Source organism: Phoca vitulina, unplaced genomic scaffold, assembly GCF_004348235.1.
Source record: "Phoca vitulina isolate PV1807 unplaced genomic scaffold, GSC_HSeal_1.0 scaffold3, whole genome shotgun sequence".
Classification (NCBI taxonomy): domain Eukaryota; kingdom Metazoa; phylum Chordata; class Mammalia; order Carnivora; family Phocidae; genus Phoca; species Phoca vitulina.
The window spans coordinates 34,726,526-34,743,236 of record NW_022589706.1 but is presented as its reverse complement, the minus strand read 5'-3'; the positions used below and the strand labels follow the sequence as shown (position 1 = coordinate 34,743,236).

General features: G+C 35.7%; 1 protein-coding gene across 7 annotated transcripts in view; it reads left to right on the top strand.

Moving 5' to 3' along the window:
• Positions 1–16,711, top strand: part of NFXL1 (nuclear transcription factor, X-box binding like 1) — a 74,715-nt gene that overhangs the window by 42,112 nt on the left and 15,892 nt on the right. For 6 of the 7 annotated variants that reach the window (XM_032400309.1, XM_032400313.1, XM_032400312.1 and 3 more), the window contains exons 18-19: positions 6,566–6,732; positions 15,418–15,487. In XM_032400309.1, coding sequence (XP_032256200.1) covers positions 6,566–6,732; positions 15,418–15,487 — 237 coding nt within the window. Of the gene's footprint in view, positions 1–6,565; positions 6,733–15,180; positions 15,251–15,417; positions 15,488–16,711 lie in introns of those variants that run through there. The other variant, XM_032400315.1, reaches the window with a different exon arrangement.

Here is a 16,711-nt window from a genome sequence, read left to right as displayed (position 1 = left end):
TTTACATTTTGTTAGAACTTTTTTATTCCGTCTTGCCCTCATCCCTTCTCCTTCCTTGCCTCTCTTAATACAACCAGCTTTAACAGCTTGGTGTATATTTCTCTTTATCTTTGTGCTAACTCATGATAATAAGCCTTTTAATGTTCTCTCAACATACTGTACTGTGTTAATACATAGGCTTTGATTTTATGATAAAAGTACAGAAATTATGTGTCTATTTAGATAGTAGTTAATAATGTCACTTCCACTTCTGTTCATTTATATCTCTGGCTTTAGTCTGGAACATTTGTTCTCAGCAATTTTTTAAACCTAACATCTGTGATAGGCAATGTTCACAATTTTTTTTTAAATTTTATTTTATTATGTTATGTTAGTCACCATACAATACATCATTAGTTTTTGATGTAGTGATCCATGATTCGTTGTTTTCGTATAACACCCAGTGCTCCATGCAGTACGTGCCCTCTTTAATACCCATCACCAGGCTAACCCATCCTCCCACCCCCTCCCCTCTAGAACCCTCAGTTTGCTTCTCAGAGTCCATAGTCTCTCATGGTTCGTCTTCCCCTCCGATTTTAATAAATTCCCAATTGTTCATTGGAAATAAAGTAAATAGCATCACAGATGTAGGGCATGTGTGTGAAATTCACTAAAAGCATTTTCTAAAGCATATGAGAAGTCAACCATTGAAAGATCTCTAAAATTGCCATTTTACAAGGAAAAATAAATGTAGCTAATCAAATTTTAAATGATATTAAATTTTATTTTTGAACATTTAAATTCGTCAGCACATAAAAACATAGAACAACAAAAGTATTTTCAATAGCAATAAAATATAAAAGACTCCTATTAAAACAGAGATACAGATAGTGTCCTGTTCTGAATTTCCTAGGACATATGAAAGTTTCTGGCCAAGAAAATATAGGCAGAAATGCTTTTCATCTCCAAAAATAGTCAGGGAAATCTTTATTTATCATTAACCACTCTACTTTTTTTTTTTGAACTGATATTTTCAGTTTTATTTATTTATTTATTATTAACATATAATGTATTATTTGTTTCAGGGATACAGGTCTGTGATTCATCAGTCTTACACAGTTCACAGTGCTCACCATAGCACATACCCTCCCCAGTGTCCATCACCCAGCCACCCCATCCCTCCCACCCACCTCCACTCCAGCAACCCTCAGTTTGTTTCCTGAGATTAAGAGTCCCTTATGGTTTGTCTCCCTCTCTGGTTTCATTTTGTTTCATTTTTCCCTCTCTTCCCCTATGATCTCTGTCTTGTTTCTCAAATTCCTCATATCTTTGAGATCATATGGTACTTATCTTTCTCTGATTGACTTATTTCGCTTAGCATAATACCCTCTAGTTCTATCCACGTTGTTGCAAATGGCAAGATTTCGTTTTTTTTGATGGCTGAGTAATATTCCATTGTATATATATACTGCATCTTCTTTATTCATTCATCTGTTGATGGACATCTAGGCTCCTTCCATAGTTTGGCTATTGTGGACATTGCTGCTACGAACATTGGGGTGCACGTGTCCCTTTGGATCGCTACATTTGTATCTTTGGGGTAAATACCCAGTAGTACAATTGCTGGGACGTAGGGTAGCTCTATTTTCAACTTTTTGAGGAACCTCCATACTGTTTTCCAGAGTGGCTGCACCAGCTTGCATTCCCACCAACAGTGTAGGAGGGTTCCCCCTTCTCTGCATCCTCGCCAATGTTTCCTGACTTGTTAATTTTAGCCATCTGACTGGTGTGAGGTGGTATCTCATTGAGGTTTTGATTTGTATTTCCCTGATGCCAGGTGATGTTGAGCACTTTTTCATGTGTCTGTTGGCCATGTCTTCTTTGTAGAAATGTCTGTTCATTTAACCACTCTACTTTTTCTCTACTTCTGTGATTGAGGAGGTTGTTATGTCCCATGTGATACAGTTAAAAACTAAGTCTCCATCCTCCAGTGTCCCAGAATGACTGATTTGCCAGAGTCCCCTGCCAGGCTACATTTGACATGGTGTGTGAATAAAAAATAAACTTTTGTTATATAAAAAATTATATATTTTAAAAATATTTAATGTTTTTTTTTGTAGACTTCCATTCTTCAGGGAATCAATACTATTAGCAAGTGTGTTTAATGAGGAATAAGCAAAAATTTTAAGATTCTTTTTATTAACTAACATTAAATTTACAAATGTTTAAGTTATTAATATGAATTGTAATTGAAAATTTCACTTGCATTGTTATTTTTTGGGTCTTTGATTTGGTGATTGTAAAGCATGATAACCTAAGCCTCCATAGTATCATTCTCGCTCATGTGCAGACATGTGAATGTATAGCTTATAATTTCTTCATCGATCCATGCTTTAATCCTTAATAAAAATGTACTCATGATAAAATGAAAAAGATATTGGAATTATAAGATCATACTAACATAATAATTCAAAACCACTTTAGTGAGAATATAGTGCTGTATGGCTTTCCTCCTCTGGATTTCCAGAACATCAAGTGAGTTGAAAAAAAAAAAAAACTCACTTCAAGAGCTGATATGACACTGATTGGGGAATTATCTTGGATTATCCCAGCATTGCTTCATGGGTAATGGCTGTGGTAAAATATGGGTTATAAGTTATGTGCAGTTCTTAATTTAGCTACAAGTCCATCTTTATCTCCCATTCATGGAAGGCTGAGGCAGTGCAAGTGAGTGAAAATTACATTATTTGGGGGATTACTTTGCAGTCATTATAATTTATATATTAAAAATGAAATAATTCATAAACTCTTTAAAATGAATTCCTTACTGTAACATCTCAAGTGAGACCCATTAGAGAAGATCTCCTTGTATGTCTCTCTTGACCCAGATGGCTCTGGAATTCTAACGCAGTTTCTACCTTGAATTCTAGCACAGAGCCTACAACATAGCAGGTATTTAAAAGTGTTTATTGAATTGACTGGAATCAAAACTCTTTTGCTTCTTATCTCTGTTCTGGTCTCTTTCCCTGGCCTTACTGGCAGATCTCAGTCCAATTAAGGCTATTCTTACAAGCAGTGCCTTTGATTGCTACCATTAGCAACAAATATATCCCTATTGTCTAATTCATTGACTGGAGTGAGTGGAACAGTGGTTAACTGGGGAAAGGTGTGAGATTGATGGCAAATGAAGTGTGTGTATTTCCCAAGCAAACCTGAGTACAAATATTTTTGAGTGACTGAAAGAAGAAATAATGAAGATAGTCTTTTCTCTTTGGGAAAAATCTGTACCAAAAAAAAAAAAAAAAGAAAATATATGTACATAATCACACATAGGCACATATATTTCTTATGTAATTATGTATGTGATAGACCCTTGCCATGCAGTGTTGTCTGAGTGATGGGCATCACCTGGAATCTTGTTGGAAATGCAAAATCTCAGGTCTCACCTAAGTATTTTAACGATTGCCAAGTGATTGATCATGCACAAAAATGTTTGAGAATCACTGCTAAGGGCAATGTGTGTGATGTGTGATGTTTCATTGATTTAAAAAAAAAGAATTTTGTTACGATCATCAATCTCACTAAGAGATTGGAAGTTAATTATTCCAGCCGTTAAAAACAAGGGATAATTTTGTAATGTGATAGAGGTACTAATTATTGCTACAGTGACAATCTTATTACAGTATGTAAATGTTGAACACCTTAAATTTACAAAATGTCAAATATATGTTAATAAAATGGGAAAAAAAGAATTTTACCTATCAAGATTTATTTTCCAATTTGTAAAGTAACCCAAATGTTTATTCTGCTTTCCTTATCATCATCTCATTGCTTAAAATTAGGATTGCTGTCTTCTCTGGATTTCCAGCTTTCTTATGAATCAGAAAAAAAACTCATTTTAAAAGCTGATATGACTGATAAGGGAATTATTGTGGATTATTCCAATATTGTTCCCTGGGTTAAAATTTGTTTTCCTTTTTTTTTAAAGGAGAACTGTGTAAGATATTTGACAGCCAGGCCTGCTGTATTGGAAGTGATCCAGGAAGATAGCTTAGCAAGTACAGATTTAGTGATTTTTTTTTTCGTAATTGGAAGGAAGGAGCCTCATATCATCAATATAATTCTTCTTTTGCAGATAGGGAAACTGAAGGTTGTCAAGTGACTTGTTCATGATCGTGTAACAGGACAGTAGTAATCAGAGAGTGGTAGTATCCCTGTCTTAACTCCCAGCCCAGTATGTTCTTCTGTTCATGTTATTTAAATGAAAGATTATTGCAGGTGTACCACATAGCCAGGAAAAAACAAGTGAAACAGACTGTGTGTGTCATCTTTGGTTATATTTGCGTATTTTGAGATTTCTCGGCCTATCTTTCTCCTAGTCTTTCCCATTTCAGAAAGTTGTATTACCAGTTTTACCCAGTTCTGCTGATTAAAGGGAGGAACATTTCTTGATTTCTTTCTTCATTGTCCTTGTCTCACAAGATCCTTGTCAGGTTTATCTTCAAAGTACATCCCTGAATCTGACCATTTCTTATAATCTCCACCACTAACATCCTCATCCAAGCCACCATCATCTCTTCCCTAGAGATGTCTGTAATATTCTCCCAGCCAACTTCTCTACTCCCACTTTTCTCTTACTGCATCAGCTAGATTCATCTTTTAAAAATGTAAGTAAAAAAAAAAAAAATGTAGGTCAGGTGTGTTATCTCCCTGTTCAAAACCCATCAGTAGCTTTCAGTTACTCTTAGGATAAAATCCAAATGGCCTTATGATGGCCTATAAGGTTTCATAATGATCTAACTTCTGACTACCTTTCCTCCCTCTTCACTCATCACTCACGTGCTCATTTCTACTTCTGTTCTTGCTATTTCTTGAATATTCCAAATTTGTTCTACGTCAGAGGCTTTGCACTTAGTGTTCTTTTCTCTGGGACTCTACATTTTTATGGCTCTCTCCCTTATTTATTCTGTTCAAACATGAACTTTATCAGATAGGCTTCCTTCTTACTGCTCCTTTTACTCCCTCTTAACCTGCTTTTTCTTTTTTCAGAGTATTTATGAAGACATTCTATTATGTTCTTTACCTCCCTCACTTAAATTTAAGTTTCTTAGGTCAGGGATCTCTCCCATTTTGCATATTCCCAGCATGTGAATAATTCCTGGCATATGATGCTGAAAGAATGTAGAATAAATTAATGTACTTTTAAAAATAAAAAATAGAAATTATTTTTAGAAGAATGTCTCATAATTGAAACACTTTTTGTGTTTCTACATGTCAAAATAGCTTAGATTTTTATTGACATAATCCTACATGTCAAAAATAGTTTAGATTTTTATTGACATAATCACTCTTTTGTAATCATGGCTATACTTAGGAATGATAACAAAATTTTTAAACTTTAAGACTTAGTATCCCTGTCTGTAGCTCTCTTACTTTATCTCATGTATGACATGTGAAAATAAGTAATAGCCTGCAATAATAATTTTTGAACTTCTTTAGTAGGTAGATGGTAGTTAAATTATTAAATTCCTAGAGTAGAGATGTGCCTTGTTGAGTTACATTGAAATACATGTATTTGTAGGGCGCCTGGGTGGCTCAGTTGGTTAAGCGACTGCCTTCGGCTCAGGTCATGATCCTGGAGTCCCTGGATCAAGTCCCGCATTGGGCTCCCTGCTTGGCAGGGAGTCTGCCTCACCCTCTGACCCTCCCCCCTCTCATGTGGTTTCTCTCTCTCTCTCAAATAAATAAATAAAATCTTTAAAAAAAAAAAAAAAGAAATACATGTATTTGTAAATGTAATGTAATTTTGGTTCATTGAAGTACATTAAAACATAAACTGCTGGTCATTCTCCTTTTTCCCCTTTATGCATGTTTCTCTTTGGCAAGGTGAGAGCAGTGTCTCCAGAACATTGCATGCTTTGGGAATTTTTATTTATGTATTAACAGAGTGTTGATTTCTTTAGTTTGATGGTGATCATGTTTGTTGGGTGGAAATGAATTAACAGTGTTTTATTTTGGGGTGCCTGGGTGGCTCAGTCAGTTAAGCATCTGCCTTCGGCTCAGGTCATGATCCCGGGGTCCTGGGATCGAGCCCTGCATCGGGCTTCCTGCTCAGCAGGGAGCCTGCTTCTCCCTCTGCCTCTGTCGCTCCTCCTGCTTGTGCTCTCTCTCTTTCCCTCTTTCTCTCTCTCTCAAATTAATAAAATATAAAAAAACAAACTGTTTTATTTTGTTCTGCTACTGGCTATTCTTTAGGAACTAATTTACATTTTTAGTAGGAATACTCGCAATCAAGTACAATTTCAAGATGAAGCAGTTTGATTTAATGAGGTTTGTAGACATAAAACTCTTTGTGAATAGTGGTCATATTGATAATCTTGCTGTTCTTCATTTTGAATATGTATTTTTTTCATTTTGAATATTTTTAAGAGTGAAACCATTTTTAAGAGTGCACCATTTTATTAACTGTATTCCTAAGAGCTGCAAAAGTACTTTCTTTTAATGGGATACATAAATTTTATAATTTTAATATATGGAAATGTTAGACTTCTGTACTTAGATGATTTATTTCCTTACTACCTATCAGGCTGGCCCAGAATGCCTTCAGTGTGAAGAAGGGTGCTCTAAATCACGGCCTCTGGGTTGTCCCCATCCATGTGTTTTGCCATGTCACCCTGGAGAATGTCCTCCTTGTGTTCAGATGCTTAGAATAAAATGTCACTGCAAGATCACAAGCCTATATGTGGAATGTAGGTAAGTGGACTGAAGAAATATTCTTGTTTTACTGTAAGTATTTTTAACTAGTATCTTTTCATAATTCAGAACCCTATAAAGAGTACTTCAAGGAACATTATTCAGTGTTGCCCGTAGACGTTAGAAGACTAGATTTTCCAGTAGGGACCTGAAGAAAGAAACGTAGAATATTTCACCTTATAAATACAATTAAAAGACAATACAATTCAAAGACAATTCTGGTTTTTTTTCCATTTGGGGATTCTGTATAAGATTTTTTAAGGAAAAAGCTTATATCGCTGCTTTAAAAAATATAATAGCAGATTGCTCGAATAACAGTGTCAAACTAGAATTTTGTTGGATGAAAAGTTGAAGTGCACATAGTTATTGAGGCATAATTTTTAAATTACGGACTTTTATTACAAATGTAGCTGTTATGGCATTTGTCATAGTACGCTATGACTTCTATATTTACTTAAAAAATATGTACACTTAATAAAATGCATGTTTTTGCTTGTGGATTATGTGGAGGGGAAAAAAATTCCCATTTTTTTCTACTTAATCACAATCTAACATAATTTACTAACTTGTTCAGCTTCATTCACCCAAGTTTGTAAAGTGGGCTCTTTGTAAGTGTATTTTATTGAAGTTAAATTTGGGAATATGACTTTGTTTCTGATTTTTTGAACATAAGTACTTTTTGAGAAATGCCTGTTAATATTAAATTTTCTTAAAGATTTTATTTATTTATTTGACAGAGAGTGAGCGAGAGAGAGAGCACGTGATGGGGGAGGGTCAGAGGGAGAAGCAGGCTCCCCACTGAGCAGGGAGCCCGATGCGGGACTTGATTCTGGGACTCTGGGATCATGACCTCAGCTGAAGGTAGTCACTTAACCAACTGAGCCACTCAGGCACCCTTAAATTTTTTTTTTTTTTAAGATTTTATTTATTTATTTGAGAGAGAGAGAATGAGAGACAGAGAGCATGAGAGGGAGGAGGGTCAGAGGGAGAAGCAGACTCCCTGCCGAGCAGGGAGCCCGATGCGGGACTCGATCCCGGGACTCCAGGATCATGACCTGAGCCGAAGGCAGTTGCTTAACCAGCTGAGCCACCCAGGCGCCCAGGCACCCTTAAATTTGTTTTTGTCACTTATACTGTAGGCTCATGTTTTCTTAAATTGGAAAAGTCAAATTTCATTCTTTTTAAATATGAAAATTGTTTTGTTGAAATTTTAAGAATAAAATATTACTTTAGCTTTAGAAGTTTTATAGGGAAAGTGAAGATGGCAATTTTGCTTTATTAATGAGGGATACTGAGGAAAGAGATTTTCTTTGGTCTTGCAGGGCCTGAATTTCCCTTTCTTACTTCTTTTTCCCTTCATCATACTGTCTCCAAAGGGTGTCTTTACTTTTCTACCTTCTTGTCCAGAGTGTTGCCTTTCATGATTGGCTCCTTAATTCTTGTACACTTTTTAAAGTTTCTTCCCATAGTTAGTGCTCTGATCTACCAAGATTTTTCACATCTGGGTGGACTTTCTCTTTTTGGTGTGATGTTAGCTCAGTTACCCTCTTCTCTTTTCTGCTCAGTTTTTCCGGAACACTCCTGGTTCTCTGAAATGATTTGCTAAGGGAGCTTGAGAAATAGCTCTGCTATGAATTGGTATTTATTTTTCTACTTATAGGTAATTTTGAAATTTGTAGAAATTTGTATCTTCTAGTTATTTGGAAGTTATGGGATTTGAGTGATTTTATTAATGAGCTGAATGATTTTTAGGGGGGATGTGTGGATATATATGGATTGAGGTGGCTTCCATTACTACAGTTGTCTGGAGTTCCTTTTTCCTTTCCTTGAATACATTTGAAGTGTTTGTTTTTCAGCAGAATACACATTCTTTTCAAGTGTACATGGAACATTCTTCAGGATAGATCACATATTAGGTTACAAAAGAGGCCTCAACAAATACAAAAAGATTAAAGCCATACCATGCACCTTTTCTACCACAACACTATGAAACTAGAAGTCAACCACAAGAAAAAATCTGGAAAAACCACAAATACATGGAGGTTAAAGAACATGCTACTAAACAATGAATGGACCAACCAGGAAACCAAAGAAGAAATAAAGAAAAAAATACATGGAAACAAATGAAAATGAAAACACAATGGTCCAAAACCTTTGGGATGCAGCAAAAACGGTCCTAAGAGGGAAGAATATAGCAATACAGGCCTACCTCAGGAAGCAAGAAAAATCTCAAATAAACAACCTAACCTTATACCTAAAGGAATTGGAAAAAGAGCAACAAATGAAGCCTAAAGCCAGCAGAAGGAAGGAAATAATAGAGATTAGAGCAGAAATAAATGATATAGAAAAGAAAACAATAGAACAGATCAATGAAACAAGGAGCTGGTTCTTTGAAAAAAATTAATAAAATTGATAAACCTCTAGCCAGACTTATCAAAAAGAAAAGAGAAAGGACCCAAATAAATAAAATCACAAATGAGAAGAAATAACATCCAGTATCATAGAAATACAAACAATTAGAGTATCATGAAAAACTGTATGCCAACAAATTGAACAAACTAGAAGAAATGAATACATTCTTAGAAACATATAAACTATGAAACCTGAAACAGGAAGAAATAGAAAACTTGAACATACTGGTAACCAGCAAAGAAATTGAATCAGTAATTGAAAAACTCCCAACAAACAAAAGTACAGGACCAGATGGCTTCACAGGAGAATTCTACCAAACATTTAGAGAAGAGTTAATAACTGTTCTTCTCAAACTATTCCAAAAAATAGAAAAAGGAAGGAAAACTTTTAAATTCATTCTATGAGGCCAGCATTACCCTGATGTCAAAACCAGATACAGATATCACTAAAAAAGAGAACTACAGGCCAATGTTCCTGATGAACATAGATGCAGAAATTCTCAATAAAATACTAGCAAACTGAATCCAACATTTAAAAAAAAAAAAATCATTCACTGTGACCAAGTGGGATTAAATCCTGGGCAGCAAGCGTGATTCAATATTCACAAATCAATCAATGTGATACATCACATTAATAGGAGAAAGGATTAAAACCATATGATCCTTTCGATAGATGCAGAAAAAGCATTTGACAAAGTACAACATCGATTCATAATAAAATCCCTCAACGAAGTAGACTTAGAGGGAACATACCTCAATGTGATAAAGGCCATATATGAAAAGCCCACAGCTGATATCATCCTCATTGGGGAGAAACTGAGAACTTTTCCTCTATGATCAGGAACAAGACAGGGATGGCCATTCTCACTTTTATTCAAAATAGTACTGGAACTCCTAGCCACAGCAATTAGACAACAAAAAGAAATAAAAGGCATCCAGACCGGCAAGGAAGAAGTCAGACTTTCACTATTTGCAGAAGGCATATGATACTCTATAGAGAAAGCCCAAAAGGCTCTACTCAGAAGGCTGCTAGAACTGCTAAATGAATTCAGTAAAGTCAAGGATACAAAAATATACAGAAATCTGTTAGCATTTCTATACACCAGTAATGATGCAACAGAGAAATCAAGGAATCAGTCCCATTTACAACTGCACCAAAAACCATAAGATACCTAGCAATAAACCTAATCAAAGAGGTGAAAGACCTGTACTCTGAAAACTATAAAACACTGATGAAAGAAATTGAAGATGACACAAAGAAACAGACATCCCATGCTCATGTATTAGAAGAACAAATATTATTAAAATGCCTATATTACCCAAAGCAGTCTACACATTTAATGCAATCCCTATCAAAATACCACCAGCATTTTTCACAGAGCTAGAACACTTAATCCTAAAATTTGTATGGAACTACAGAAGACCCCCAGTAGCCAAAGCAGCCTTGAAAGACCCCCAGTAGCCAAAGCAGCCTTGAAAAAGAAAAGCAAAGCTGGAGGCATCACAATTCCAGACTTCGAGTTATATTACAAAGCTGTGGTAATCAAAACAGTATGGTACTAGCACAAAAATAGACACATATATCAGGGGAAGAGGATAGAAAACCCAGGAATGAACCCACAAATATATGGGAAGTTAATCTTCTACAAAGCAGAAAGAATATCCAATGGAAAAAAGACAATCTCTTCAACAAATGGTGTTGGGAAAACTGGATAGCAACATGCAAAAGAATGAAACGGGACCACTTTCTCACACCATACACAAAAATAAATTCAAAATGGATTGAAGATCTAAATGTGAGACAGGAAACCAATAAATCTTTGAAGAGAACACAGGCAGTAACTTCTTTGACATTGGCAGTAGCAACTTCCTACTAGATGTCTCCTGAGGTAAAGGAAACAAAACCAAACAAACTATTGGGACTTCATCAAAATAAAAAGCTCTGCACAGCAAAGGAAACAATCAATAAAACTAAAAGGCAGCCTATGGAATGGGAGAAAATATTTGCAAATGACATATCTGAAAAAGTGTTACTATCCAAAATATATAGAGAACTTATAAAACTCAACATCCAAAAAATGGATAATTGAATTACAAAATGGGCCAAAGACATGAATAGATATTTTTCCAAAGAAGACCTACAGATGGCCAACAGATACATGAAAAGATGCTCAACATCACTCTCCTCAGGGAGAGGCATACCAAACTATAATACCGTAACTATAATGAGATATCAGCACACCCTGTCAGAATGAAGTCAACTACACAAGAAACAACAGTTGTTGGTGAGGATGTAGAGAAAGGGGAACCCTCTTGCACTGTTGGTAGGAATGCAAGCTGGTGCAGCCACTGTGGAAAACAGTATAGAGTATTCTCAAAACATTAAAAATAGAACTACCCTATGATCCTACTATTGCACTACTAGGTATTTACCCAAAGAATACAAAAATACTAATTTGAAGACATACATGCACCCTGATGTTTATAGCAGTTCTACAATAGCTGAATTATAGAAACAGCACAAATGTCAATCAACTGATGAATGGGTGAAGATGTATATGTATATACAATGGAATATTACTCAGCCATAAAAAAGAAAGAAATCTTGCCATTTGCAATGACATGGTTGGAGGTAGAGAGTATTATGCAAAGTGAGATAAGTCAGTCAGACAAAGACAAATACCATGATTTCACTCATATATGGAATTTAAGATAGAAAACAAGCAAAGGGGGGGAAAAAAAGCAAGTGGTAAACCAAGAAACAGACTCTTAACTATAGAGAACAAACTGATGGTTACTAAAGGGAAGTGGGTGGGGGGAATGGGTGAAATAGGTGATGGGGATTAAGGAGTGCACTTGTTGTGATGAGCACTAGGTGTTGTATGAAAGTATTGAATCACTATATTGTACACCTGAAACTAGTATTACACTGTACATTAATTGGAATTTAAATAAAAACTAAAAAAATCACAGTGAGATACAACTACGTACCTGTTAGCATGGCTAAAATTAAAAAGACAAAAAAAAAGACAAAAGACTGACAGTATTAAGTGTTGGAGAAGATATGGAAGAATTAGAACTCATACACTGCTAATATGAATGTAAAATGAAACAGCCACTTGGAAAAAGGTTTAGCAGTTTCTTAAAAAGTTGTACGTCTGCCCGCCATATGATACAACCATTCTATTCCTAGGTACTTAACCAAGAGAAATGAAATGTATGTCCATACAACTTTGTACATGAATGTTCATAATATTTTTATATGTAATAACCCAAAACTGGAAATAACCCAAATGTCCAACAGCAGGTGAATAAACAAGTGGTAGGGGGTGCCTGGGTGGCTCAGTCGTTAAGCATCTGCCTTCGGCTCAGGTCATGATCACGGGGTTCTGGGATCAAGCCCCGCATCGGGCTCCCTGCTCAGCGGGAAGCCTGCTTCTCCCTCTCTCACTCCCCCTGCTTGTGTTCCCTGTCTCGCTGTGTCTCTCTCTGCCAAATAAATAAATAAAATCTTTAAAATAAACAAACAAACAAATGATAGTATATCCATACAATGGAATAAATTCAACAATAAAAATAAACTATTGTTATTTGCAATATCATGAATGAACCTCAAAATGTGAAATCTCAAGATTTCAGTGAAAGAAGCCAAACAAAAAAGACTAATGCTCTATGATTTGATTATGTAAAATTCTTGAAAATGGAAGCTAATCTATACAACAAAAAGCGTATCAGTGGTTGCCTATCAGGTGATGGGCAATATAAAGGTATTCCAAAGGGACACAGGAAACTTTTGAGGGTGATGGGTATGTCCATTATCTTGATTGTGGTGATGGTTTCATAGGTGTAAACATATGTCAAGTCTTACCAGATTTTCCACTTCAAATGTGTACATTATTGTGTTCTGCATCATACCTTAATAGATCTGTTTTTAAAAGTCCTCCAAAAACATGAAGTGTATGTATTTAAAGAGAATTCTTCAGACTCAGTATTCATTATGATAATTTCATTTACTTTCAATTCAGTGAATTATTTCATATTATCTTTTTTAGTTCTTTTCTGCTTCATGTAATTTCTTCTATAGAAATTAGATATAAGAGATACAGGCGTTGGAAAATTAGTTGGTTCCTAATTATAAAGTGAAAGGAACAAAATGATATTAAGTCTTAAGTTTCTTAAGTTCAGAGGTGAGCTGGGGTGCCTGGGTGGCTGAGTTGGTTAAGCATCTGCTGTTGGCTCAGGTCATGATCCCAGAGTCCCAGGATTGAGTCCAAGGATCGAGTCCCGCAGTGGGCTCCTTGCTCAGTGGGGAGCCTGCTTCTCCCTCCTCTACTCCTCCTGCTTGTGCTCTCTCTCTCTCTCTCAAAGAAATAAAATCTTTAAAAAAAAAATAAATTTCAGAGGTGAGCACCATACCTGTAAGAATGAAAATAGGACTTTTAATAGAGCCAGTATAGGGCGCCTGGGTGGCTCAGTTGGTTAAGCGACTGCCTTCGGCTCAGGTCATGATCCTGGAGTCCCGGGATCGAGTCCCGCATCGGGCTCCCTGCTTGGCAGGGAGTCTGCTTCTCCCTCTGACCCTCCTCCCTCTCATGCTCTCTGTCTCTCATTCTCTCTCTCTCAAATAAATAAATAAAATCTTTAAAAAAAAAAAATAGAGCCAGTATAAAGACTTTGTGATATTATTAAGTGAATTTTTGCTAAGAAAATTGCATATGTTACCTTAGAGTACATTTATGCTAATTTATACATATACTTAAGCTAATAGTTTTGATGTTAGTTAGGCTAAACTTACGGTATATTTTGGCAGTTATGTCTAATAAAGGGAAATAAAAGCAGGAAAAGAAAGAATCAAAAGTAGAAGAAAGATAATGGGAAGAGAATACTGACCTACATGTGATAGGGATCTTAAGGGTGTCTATTGTGATTATATTCAACTGTCTGTGACAAAGTCGTTTTATTCCTTGGTGTTTGTGACTTTTCCTGAATTGCCCACCAAGCAAATAGAAAAGCACACAGACTGATCTAAAATGATCAAGTCTAAAATGAATCCATATCTAACATTGATAGCTTACAAACCAAAAAAGCTTTCCTAAAATAAGCTTACTAAATTCTTCAATTCGAAGTAATTTTTTGTTGTTGTTCTTTAAGAAACAAAACAAACAAGCATAGGGAAAAAAAGAGAGAGGCAAACCAAGAAACAAGACTCTTAACTATAGAGAACAAACTGCTGGTTACCAGAGGGGAGGTGTTTGGGGGGGGGGGGGATGGGTGAAACAGGTGATGGGGATTAAGGAGGGCACTTGTTGTGATGAGCACCGGGTGTTGTATGGAAGTGTGGAATCATGATATTGTATACCTGAAACTAATATTACAATTTATGTAACTAATTGGAATTTAAATAAAAATTTAAAAAAAAATCTGGGTGAGCATTTTCTGCGTCAGTTTTTAAGTAATATATTGAATCATTAGTTTTTAATCTTTTATGTAGAAGCTTTAGGAAGATGATAGTTATGAATAATGATTGCTCTACAGGGGAAGATAATATGAAATTTTTTTTTTAAGATTTTACCCATTTAGGGCCACCTGGGTGGCTCAGATGGTTAAGCGTCTGCCTTCGGCTCAGGTCATGGTCCCAGGGTCCTGGGATGGAGCCCTGCATCGGGCTCCCTGCTCAGCGGGGGGCCTGCTTCTTCTCCTCCCTCTACTGCTCCACCTGCTCATATTCTCTCTCTTTGTATCTCTGTGTCTTGAATGAATAAATTAAAAAAAAAATTACCCATTTATTTGGGGAGAGAGAGTGCATGAGGGCACGCAGGGGAAGGGGTAGAGGGAGAGAGAATTTCCAGCAGACTCTGGGCTGAGCGTGGAGCCCCACTTGAGGCTTGATTCCCTCACCCTGAGATCATGACCTGAGCCAAAATCAGGAGTCAGATGCTTAAGGGACTGAGCCACCCAGGGACCCCTTAATAGTAGGACCTATTAAAGGCCAGGCACAGATGATATTTTGTGTGTGTTTTATACTTCCTTTTTGCAGTGATTGCCCTTTTGACATTTGATTTATTGGTAATGGATAAAAGGCTGGAAGGTTTCAGTTATCAGACCAGGTAAGTAATTTGAAGACAGTTGTTACAGATGATACACAATTAAAATATTTTTCAAGAAAAAGTGAAATAAAACAATTTTATGGATATGTTGGAAATTATTTTTAGAGAGATTATGCTATAAAATGGACTTTGGTTTGAATGTCATCACAACTTCCTCTTATTTTTAGAAAGATAACCACAGCTGATGTAAATGAAAAGAACCTCCTTAGTTGTTGCAAAAATCAGTGTCCTAAAGAGGTAAGCTTTAATAGAACCTTTTAAGTTGTATTTCTTGGGCATTGTTTCTCTGGATTTTCTCTTTTTTTCTTGGTCTTCTTATTTTGGGTCTTTTTGAACCTGCGAGAAATGTGGGTCCAGAGAGGAAAATGTGATTGATGTCTATAAAAATGTAATATATACTAACTGTAGATGTACATCTCTTTATGAAATTTTGGGGTATTAGAACTAGGAATGACTCTTTGAAGATTTTTTAAAAGCAGTTTTAAAGATAGCTTATATACTTTATATGATAAAGTATTGACCTAATGCTTACCCCTCCATCCCTTAAAATATAAATAGATAAAGAACTGTGTGGGTCATAGGCAGTTAGGCAGTAAATCCATAGTAGGATATTTAAAAAGCATATTTGTGTGTGTATGTGTGAACTTTAAGGTTCATTATTATCTTGAATTAATATAAAGCACTTATATATAAAGTTTTATTTTTAAAGATTCTGATGCTTGTATATGCATTGTATTTGTACTGAAAGTATCAAAAATAGTTTAGAAAAATTGTTCAGAGTATAAAGTTGTAAAAAAAAACCTCACTGGTGATTTATCTTGGTGATAATTTGGAAACCAAAGTGGTCTATCTATGATTGGTCAATTTATTTATTTATTTATTTATTTTTTATAATTGGTCAGTTTAAAAGTCAGAGTATTTCCTTTGTTGTTGGAGGTACGGCAGTGACAGTGATCTGGTTTGGTTGGACATTTATAAAGGAAATCCTTTTGACTTACAGATGTACTAACAGTACCACTTTAATTTTAATTCTTTGTCTTTATGCACTTCTCTCTCATCCTCTTTAGAGTCAGGGAGAGATGATGACAAAGCCTTAAATATAGTAGTCATTCTCTTTGATTAAATAAAAACAGAAATTAATGCATAATATGCCTTTTTGTTAACAATGTTTCCTTTTTTTTTAATAACATATAATGTATTATTTGTTTCAGGGGTACAGGTCTGTGGTTCATCAGTCTTACACAATTCACAGTGCTCACCATAGCACATACCCTCCCCAAAGTCCATCACCCAGCCACCCCATCCCTCCCACCCCCCTCCACTCCAGCAGCCCTCAGTTTGTTTCCTGAGATTAAGAGTCTCTTATGGTTTGTCTCCCTCTCTGGTTTTGTCTTCTTTCGTTTTTTCCTCTTTTAACTAAAACTTTGGATGCTTTTTATGGATTTCTGTTTAAGAACTATT